Source organism: Acinonyx jubatus, chromosome B3 (assembly GCF_027475565.1).
Source record: "Acinonyx jubatus isolate Ajub_Pintada_27869175 chromosome B3, VMU_Ajub_asm_v1.0, whole genome shotgun sequence".
NCBI lineage: Eukaryota > Metazoa > Chordata > Mammalia > Carnivora > Felidae > Acinonyx > Acinonyx jubatus.
Window position 1 is genome coordinate 97692729 of NC_069386.1, and position 10166 is coordinate 97702894.

General features: G+C 47.1%; 1 protein-coding gene across 1 annotated transcript in view; it reads right to left on the bottom strand.

Moving 5' to 3' along the window:
* Window positions 1–5830, bottom strand: part of NID2 (nidogen 2) — a 67789-nt gene extending 61959 nt beyond the window's left edge. The window contains 2 exon segments of the mRNA XM_027065712.2: window positions 4053–4361; window positions 5018–5830. Coding sequence (XP_026921513.2) covers window positions 4053–4361; window positions 5018–5449 — 741 coding nt within the window. The 5' untranslated portion in view covers window positions 5450–5830.
* Window positions 5831–10166: the final 4336 nt, after the last annotated feature.

Sequence of the window (10166 nt, forward strand, 5' to 3'; positions counted from 1 at the left end):
TTACTTCCAAAGTCACTGGATAACCTTTCATAATCCACATCTTCTTTCAAGATGTTTTTATATTGTCATTGTCTTGACAACCACCTGAAAGTTGGGTGAGAGAGCAGTATTCCTATGCTATAGATGAAACTGAAAAAAATAATGAACAAATTCACCTTGTCTGTAATTTTTGGTTTCAAATGAGCTCTGATAAAAATGGAATTGTAAAACTCTACTGTGATTTCACCGAACCAGCACTTCTGTGTAACTGTTCATCTCCCTGATTCAGCCTCACTCAATTCAACATCATCTGTCTTTATTCTACTGAAAAGTAAGACAGATGCAGCTGAATTCTCTTTAGAGCATTGGAATACTAATTTAGAAGTAATAAGGCATCAATAGCATCCTTGGCAGCCAATTTCATTGCAAGTTCATTCTTCCTTTGAATGAAATATGATTCCAAGCATTCTTTTGGTACTAAGATCACACCAAGCTTTATTTATTGGAAGTCTGTGGAAAAAGCACAATTATTATTGTGTCCACCAACATCACTCGAGCCAAGGAAATGGGTCTTGCATGAAAAATCTGGGTTAAAAGCAGTAAAGCAAAACAAAACAAACAAACAAACAAAAACAACTGGGGCACCTGGCTGGCTCAGTCAGTAGAGCATTCGACTCTTTATCTCAGGGTTGTGAGTTCAAACCCTCACTGGGTGTAGAGGTTACTTTAAAATAAAGGCAATTAAAAAAACTAAGAATCAAGAAATGTGTCCTCTAAGCCTGCCTTTGCCTAACGAGGAGAATTCTGGACAACTGTATTATCTTCTATTTGCCATTATCTGTGAAATGCAAACATAATTCTTATCTTGTAGGACTGTTGTGGGAAGACAGTATGATAAAATAATTGTTTTAAGAATTAAGTAGATAGCTTGAATAAACAACATATTAGTAATTGTTTTAGTAATCTTTCCTTTGAGCCCTTACCCTCTCAATACAGACAAAAAGAACTTTAGAAAAAAAAAAAATCAATCCCCTGCTTAAAATCCTTCAAAACCCTTCCCACTGCCAAAGAACCAAGTTCAAACTCCCAGCAGAACATGATCTGTCCCCACCCCATGGCCTTTTCATCCTCATGCCCAACAACCGTTCTTCTTCAGTAATAATGCACCACATGCAATGCCCAAAACACATCATACTTTACAGCACATGGGTGATATGCCACATGCTATTTCTTCTGAGACTGTTCCACTAAGCTCAACTCAGATTCAAAACTACTTCCTCATTAAAACCTTCCCAGATTGAGGGGCACCTGGATGGCTCAGTCGGTTAAGCGTCCGACTTCCGGTCAGGTCATGATCTCGTGGTTCACGGGTTCCAGCCCTGAGGGCTCTATGCTGACAGCTCAGAGCCTGGAGGCTGCTTCAGATTCTGTATCTCCCTCTCTCTCTGCCCCTTCCCAGCTCATATTCTTTCTTTCTCTCTCTCTCTCTCTCTCAAAAATAAATAAAAACCATGTTTTAAAAATTAAAAAAAAAAAAAACAAAAACCTTCCCAGATTGAGTCCCCTAATCAGGAAGGGTCAGCGTTAGTCTTCTTAAGTGAAGATGCTATTACACTTATCATATTATATTACACATAATCAATGTCCTCACTAAAACTATGAGGTCTTTGGGAGTAAAGAGTATTTCCTTTCATTGTGTCTATACCAGTTCTGAAATATAGTTAGTGTACAAAAAACCATTTGTTGGATGAATAAATCTTAACTACATTTAAATATAAATTACTTATACACACACATACATATCTGCCACATATAAGACATAGGTTTACAAAAAGAGAATGGAAGAAAACACAAAGTATTAGCAGTGGTAACCTCTGGTTACCGAAATTGTAAATAATATTTGTTTTCTTATTTTCTACGTTTTTTATTATAGGTGTGGTATATTTAATTGCAGGTAAGTGTTTTGAACGGATTTACAAAAACGAATGGATGAGTGAATGAATGAGTGCAACATAATGATGGGGAGCCTTACCTTATTCATCTTTCTCCAACCCCCCACTTAGCCCAATGCCCTGCACTAAGAAAGTGCTCAATATATTTGTTTGAATTGAATGTATTCTGTTGAATTGAATAATTGAAATGTCAAACCCACATCTGTAAAAAAAAAAAAAAAAAAAAATTACTCAATGAACAAAACTAAATGTTGCCTGACAAAAATTAAATGTCAAAAAAAAACCCACCACAAATTCAAACACTTTTTTCTAGATCTTTTCAGAATAGCCTTCTGGGCCTATTTCTCTTACAGAACACAAAAGAAGAATAGCCACCATCTTGAACTACTCAGGGAGTGTGGACAAGCTACTTGATCTTGATCTTTCAGGGAGGATATGTGCCATCATTCTACAGCTAAGAAACATAATGAGTTAAAATAGAGATAAATTATAAGAGTTTCAGCCCTTCGAGTATGCCATTTTAGATTCAGGTCTAATTTCACAGGAGCCCTTACCTATTCTAAGAATGAGGCAGTTCACCATTTGCCAAGCTACCCTGAGCCCACCTGAGGTCCATTTGGAGTATTTAGATCTTGCTGCCAAGCCTAAAGACTGAGCGCTTGGGTTGTTTTAGTTGCTCAGGTAGACACTATAAAGCAAATGGAGGGCAGTCCCCTGTAAACTAGGGTGCACGTAAACTAATATCTGCAGGGCAATTTGGCAAAAGCCATCAAGAACCTTATGGAAAGTGTATTCCCAGGGCGCCTGGATAGCTCAGTCGGTTGAGCATTGGACTCTTAATTTCACTCAGGTCATGATCTCACGGTTCCTGGGATGGAGCCCTGTGAGGGACTGTGTGCTGACAGCGCAGAGCCTGCTTAGGATTCTCTCTCTCATGCTCTCTGTCCCTACCTAACTTGTATGTGCGTGCGTGCACACATACACATGCACACACACACACACACACACACACACACACACACTCATATACTCTCTCAAAGTAAATAAGCTTTCTTAAAAAATAAAAACAAATAGGGGCACTTGTGGCTCTGTCGGTTAAAGGCCCAACTCTTGATTTCGGCTCAGGTCACGATCTTATGATTCGTGGTTTCAAGCCCCACCATTGGGCTCTGTGCTGGCGGCATGGAGATTGCCTGGGATTCTCTCTTTCTCCCTCTCTTTCTGCCCCCCCCCACACTCTCTCTCTGTTTCAAAAATAAATAAACTTTTAAATAAATAAATAAATAAATAAATAAATAAATAAATAAATAAATAAATAGAAAATAGAAAAAGTGTATTCTTTCTTGCCCGTCAATTCCACTTCCTAGACTATCCAGTAAGGATATGTGCAAAAAATTTAGCTAAAAAAAAAAAAGTGCTTCACCAAATTATTCATAATGATGAAAAACTGGAGATAATCTTAATGACCACTGAACACAGTGGTCAATTCACTGTGTGGAATATTATACAGATATTATAAATGATGTCGGAGAAATGTATTTCGTGACAATGAAATACATTGACAATATACTATGTAGTGGAAAAAATAGTTTACAAAAGTGTGTGCAGTGTGAACCCATTATTGTTAATAGACAGTCACAGATAAATACAGATATTAATAGGGGGAAAAAACCTCCGGAAGATATAAATGAAAATGTTTAAGAGTGATTATCTTTGAGTGCTAGGAAAATGAGAGGTTGTTCTTTAAATTGCCTGTATTTGCTGATGTTTTTCCTTCAATGAACATATAATTAGAAATAATTCTTGTATACTTAGAGGTGATTCTAAAAATAAACAACCAAACAGTGAACCGCCTTGTGTTCGGAGGGCCTTCCGCATCTGCCCTGGGGCCCTCCGATCCCTTTGCTAGAATTCTGTAGCCACCTCTCAGATCCTCAGAGGATGCCTAAAGAAGCCTTCTCCACTTCCCAGTCACTTCAGCCCAAGTGCCACCACAAGATACAGCAGGTTCAGCAAGAGAGCAGACTCAGAAGAAACTCCAAGCCAGTCCCTGAGCTCCAGCCCAGAATTCGAACCCATCCCTCCATTGGCCCAGCGGCCCAGCACTCCTGGTTCAGTTACCTCTTCCGAGGGCGGCGCCCGGCGTGTGGTCTCCTCGTAGGCGCCCACCTGCTTCCAGGTGACCAAGAAGGCGTGGGTGGGGGTGAAGTGCGCGGCAGTGCGCGGGAAGCCTGAGCGCACGTAGCGGGCAGCCAGGTCCAGCACGGTCCGGGACGTGTCCTCACGGTACAGGACCTGGCCCCTGCCCTGGCTCGTGTCGATGTCTGCCAGGAAGGGAGCAATGGCCGGGAAGTCTGTGGGGAAATCATCGTCCACGTACTGGGTTTCCCTAGGGAAGTCCTGAGTGGAGATGATACCGTTGGTGCCCACCTGTGGGAGGAGGGGGACAAAGGTGACGGTCGCGTACGCGGCAGGAGGCCCACGGGCGGCCACCAAAGGTCCAAATGTGTGCGCCCACCCTGCTCCACATGGAGGGAAGGGAACCGGCCCGGGCTTTAAGCTTCCCCTTCCCCACCGGCTGGGAGCCCGATTCCTGATTCAGGGCGACCAGCGCAACTTTAGCCGCCGTCCCACCAACCCCCTCTACCCCCACGGAGGGGTGCGATAGGTCCAGGAGCCCTAAAGTATCTTCTCACTTTCCGCACCACGCTGGAGGAGACCTCTGGGTCGGAGGAGGGAATACACCAGCTCTGCACCCGCGCACAGCCTTCTCGAGGTCCTTACTGGAAACCCCACTGGCCGCCCCAAGCATCCCCACCTCCTTTTCCGCCTGGGACGCTTCTGTGGCTGCGAATTTGTGGGTCTGAATTCTTGCTCTTCCTCTCGAGGTAGAGAAAAGCAAGTCAGACAGCAGCATCGCTGCAAAGCCAGCTCCCACCCCAGGGGCGCTCGGGGACAGCAGGGCGTGCGGACTATTTCCTCCCCCTCGGAAGGCAGGGGTTCGGTGAGAGCCACACCACACGGACCCCTGGGAAGAAGCTGCGAGACATCTGCCGGTTCCCACACCAAGCGGGGGCTGAACTTACATAGAGGTAGCTGAACTGAGCTTCGTAGAAGCGCAAGGGACTCGCCAGCTTCACCGCGGCTGAGCTTTCGTCGTCGCCCTCCTTCAGGAGCTGGTCCCCCCAAGACTGCCCGTAGGGGAAGAGCTCGTCCGGGCGCAGCGCCGCGGCCCGGGACAGCAGCAGCAATAACAGCAGCGGCAGCTGCAGCGGCGGCGGCGGCGGCAACGCCCGGTCCCCCCGCATGCTGGCTCGGCTCCTGGGCTGCCCCGCCGCAGAGCGCGTCCCGGCCCGGCCCGCCAGCCCGCTAGTTGCGCCTCGCCAGCCTCCAACCTGGATCCCCGCGGGCGCCCGGGCGGGCGGGGACTCCGGGCCCTCGCAGCGCGCAGACTGGCTGCGGCCCTCGGCCGGGGACCAATCGCCGGCTCGGGGAAAGTTCGACAGCGGCTGCCACATCTGGTTCTCGTTAAAAGTTTTCTAAGGCAGCGGTCGCGGGAGCAGCGGGGCTGGCGAGGTAGAAGCCTCCGGCCAGGGCTGCCGGGAGTGCTGCTCCGCTCCGCCTCCGCAACCCGAGAGCGGCCGGGCTCGCTCCCGCCCTCCTGCAGGGGCTGCTCCGCGGGGCCTACGAGCCCCTCCCCCAAGACCAAATGGCCCTCCAAGTCCCAGGGCAGCGGCGCCGCAGGAGAGGACTTCAGCGCCAAGGGGGAACCCCGCGGTGGCGTGTGCAGCTGCAGGCTGGCAGGGCGACGGGGTGGTGGTGGGGTCCCGGGCGCCCCTCGTTCTCGAGGCATAGTCGCAGCCACAGCTCCGTGGCTCCACCCGGAGATGCCCTGCGGAGAAGCGTGCCTTTGTATGGAGATGAACGGGGGCGGGGGGCGGGGGGAGGTGTAATTCCTAAATTCCGACCCCCAGTCCAAAGGCCACCGACGGGGAAGACCGGGCTGCCCGGCCAAAATACCCACTCGTCAGGGTCAAGAGGCGCCGTTTAAAAAGAGAGTGGGAGAGAGAGCGCGCTGTTTACCTTACCCGGGGAAAACGGCACCTGGGAAGGCCATGAAACACTACTGTGTGTGATCGGCTCCATTTGGGGCATGGAATGAAGCATCCTCTTTGGGCACCTAGCGGAAATGGGCGAGGCGCCAGGGTGGGGGTACGCTGGGTCTCTCACCCCGTGAGCAGGGAGGCGGTAACCTGAGCCGGTCCCTGGGACTGGAAACCGCGCAGCCTCGAAACCAGCTGCTAGTTGTGGGGGAACCCCATCCACCACAAATATCCCCTCTGTGACGAATCAGGAGCCAGCGAGATTTTATTACCACTTTTATTATCAGGAGCTTGAAATTTCCCAGATAGTCTGTTTTCTCTCTTTGCCCGCTCCCCACCTCCCCGCACCATGGGGTCGTTGGAAACAAAGGTATTTAAAAAGAAGGAGAAAAAGCAAACCCTTGGAAACGCCTTAAGTAAGGGATGTTCAAAAGACACATTTCTTTTTGTGGGTGTTTATTCCAGTTATACAAATCCTTCTGGGCCCACAGGGCCAAGCCCTGAAAACTCTGAAGAGATCAGACTGTGAGACTCACAGAATCAATACAAAATGGAAAACTGGCCCAAAGCAGTCGGCTTCCTCCCACTGTGAAGAGTTGTATATTTGTTGTGACTAAAATGTACTTGTGCTTGCACATTTACATTCTCATTTCTTTGGGACATGGGTATTTTCATTGGACGGAGGAGGAAATAAAGGCTCAAAGACATGAGGTGATTTGATTTAGCCAAGATTGCCAAAAGTTACTCTTTGATAGAAAATCCTTCACTAGCTTTCTCTAGGTTTTCCAGATCTCTCCATTCAGCATAATAAAAAAAACATTTGTTCGGTGGTAATATAAGCTATGGGTTACTAGGTAATAAGCTGTAAACTACTAGCTATAGGCCATCCCTAAATCCCCCCAAAATCCCCATTTCATGGTATTCATTCTCTTCTATAATCCCATCCCTCCCCCCTCCAACCTCCCAGAGTATGGGCTGGCCTAGTGACTTTTCACCTACAGAATGTGGTAATAGTGACAAGAAGTCACTTCAGTAACTGTCTCGTCTCTGACTGATGAAGCAAGCTGTTACGCTGGGGAGGCCCACATGGCAAGGAACTGAGGGCAGCCTCTGGCCAATAGCCAGCCAGGCACTGAATTCTGCCAACAATCACCACGTAAGTGAACTTGGAAATGGATCCTTCTCCAGTCATGTCTGAGATGACACCTCATCTCTGGCTGACACTTTGTGGCCTTGTGGGAGACCCTGACGCAGAGGACCCTACTCAGCAGGGCCCAGATTCCGGACACACAGAAACTGAGAATTTAATAAATGTGTGTTGTTTTATGCTGTTACGGTTTGGGATAATGTCTTATGCTGCACTAGAGAAGTGATACAGCTAGAAACTGTGTTAAGGAAACAAAGACTTAGAGGAGTTTAAAAAACTCAGTTAGTCACGAGGCTGGGAAGTACCAGAGCTGGGATCTGAACGCAGTTCTGCCTGATTTCTAAACCTCTGCCGAGGCACTAAATCATACTGCCACAAGGCCCTTTCTTTGTGAGGCAGTTGTAGCCTACCTCTCTAACTTCGGCTCTGGCCACACAGCTGCCATTTCAGCCGAGACTTTAGTCCTAACAGCCTCCTATTTTATGGTTTGGAACATCTTCACATGCTCGTCCCTCTACCCAGAATGCTCTTCCCAATCAGTCTCCTCTACCCGTCACTCATCCTTCAACGCTAGAATAAAAAAATCCTTCTCCTTCAGGAAGCTTTCCTGAAAACCATAGTCTGATTTAGAATCTCCATGTGCCCTGTGCCCGTCGTTATCATGCTGTCAATCACACCATATCTCCCACAATTCCTGATTGCCTCATGTCCCCCTCACCACCACCACCACACCTTGAGAGCAGGGACTGCTATTCAGGGCTTGCCGCAACGCTTGCTCGGCTCCTTGGCATAAGCTTAGAAAATGTTTGTTGAATGGGTGAAAGCAAGCAAGCCAATGTGGGGCTAGGATCCATGTGGGCTGACTCAAATGAAACATTCTTTCCCCTACACCACCTTTCCTGCTCATCTGACCTGAGTTTCGTAATCTGCTTTACCAAACAGCAGCCCAGCCCACCTTTCGCTGTTTTCCAGTTTTTGTCATTGTTTTACTCATCCATCCATCCAACAATTTCCTGTAAGTTTACCATGACAAACAACTCTGCAAGACATAATGGAATACAAGGTGTGACCGCTGACCTTAGGGTGCTCTTGATCTGGTCTGGAGAACAAAGTATAACTATGAAAAAGCAGCAACACCGCAGTGTGGCACGGATTTAGCAGCAAAAAAGGCAAAGAGAGCCGTTGCACCAGGAGGGTGTCACTAGTTTTGAATCTGATGCTGAGTCCAACGAATTCGACCCAATAGGAAAAGAGGCTGACCTGGGCAGTCCCGGCTTCCTGTCTGCTTAGAGTGGCCGCATTCTTCTTGAAATATGAGGCTATAGACAGTTGTGCTGGGCAGACATTCCTCTGAGCTCTTATTCTAATATAATTTTTTAGAAGACTATGGCACCCAAAGAGTGGTTTCTCCTTTAAAATGTCACTCTGTGTCTCGGGAAAAAGAAAAAAATCTGTCATAGTGATTTCACTGGTCAGAGTAAATAGTGAAGAAATATTTCTCTTGTATCCAGTTCCAGAGTAGAATTTCCATGACCTGCCAGACCAGCTAAAGAGGCAGAGGCCCCTTCTGGGTTGGCGGTTACAGAGGACTTCTTCTGTAGACGTTTTAGTCCTCTTGGATCCCATCTTCACAGTAGCTGGGAGCATGGCTCGAGAGGTGAGATTATTTAAACGCAGGACTTTTGCAGGAACGGTACCAGACGCCTTGCCAATAGACCTCAGCAAGAGTCTCCACAGTTATATTTGTGTGCGTGTGGTTATATGTCGGTTATAAATACCAAGACTTCAAGAATGATGATACTTCCTGTTATTTTAATCAAGAGAATGGAAACACATTTGCTCCACAGTGTGGCAAATAGATGTCGGGATTCAAGAGAAAGTTCTATGTATAGCACTGACTGGTATGTGTATGTGTTTGTGTTGGAGGTGGGCTTGGCAGAAAATGTCCTGGTGCTGGGTTGCACACACTGATTCTTTGCATAACTTTACTGTCCATTAAATTCCAGGGTGAGTATATTAGCATGTGGAAAAAAACAGGGCTGTGCAAATTAGCACGTCTCCACAGGCTTAGGCTTAATTGAAATTGTTAGGCCTTAGGAAAAACCATGTGCTACTTAGAGATTCTGAGTACTGCTTGAGATATATTTGGTGGGATCCCTACATTCTAATGACCTCCAACTTTCACTTGAGGTTTTCATTTATATCCCTCCCCAGGTGGGATGACACATCCAAGCCTCTTCTTTTTTTTTTTTAATTTTTTTTAATGTTTATTCATTTTTGAAAGAGCACAAGCAGGGGTGGGGCGGAGAGAGAGGGGGGTACACAGAATCTGAAGCAGGCTCCAGGCTCTGAGCTGGCAGCACAGCTCAGCGCTTGAGCGGGGCTCGAACTCACGAACGGCGAGATCATGACCTGAGCTGAAGTCGGATGCTCAACCGACTGAGCCGCCCAGGCACCCTTTTCCAAGCCACTTCTTGAACTAGATCCACTACTCTGAATTTCTGAGTTTTCAGTTTTTGTTAAGGGCAGCAATAGCCACTCCTTCTTTATTACCATTGTCCTATTTCCCGTCCTCATCACCTCACCCCTTATTCCCACCCCTTATTCCCAACCTCCTCTCTTGCATGAATCCACCCTAGATGGAAGATGAGTGCTGTCTCAGCTCCTCTTGCAGTGACAGTCACCATCTGGTACAGTCCTGACCAAACTGCTAGCTGTGTGCTGAAAATCTGGTGATTTGGTGATTCCAGGAGGGCTTCTACTTGGTGATTAAAGGGAACAGTTGCACCTTTCTCCATATTTGTTGCCTTAAACATGGATGTGTTGGTTTGAGCTTGGGCAGCCCTCTTCTGACCACAAAGGGACAACTATGAAGACAAAAACATGGTACAGCAAAAAGACAGAGAGGAGAAGACTGTCTTAGTGAGTATCTGCCTACCTCCAGACTTTTTGTTATGTAAGAAAACAAACGCTCATTGGCTTAAG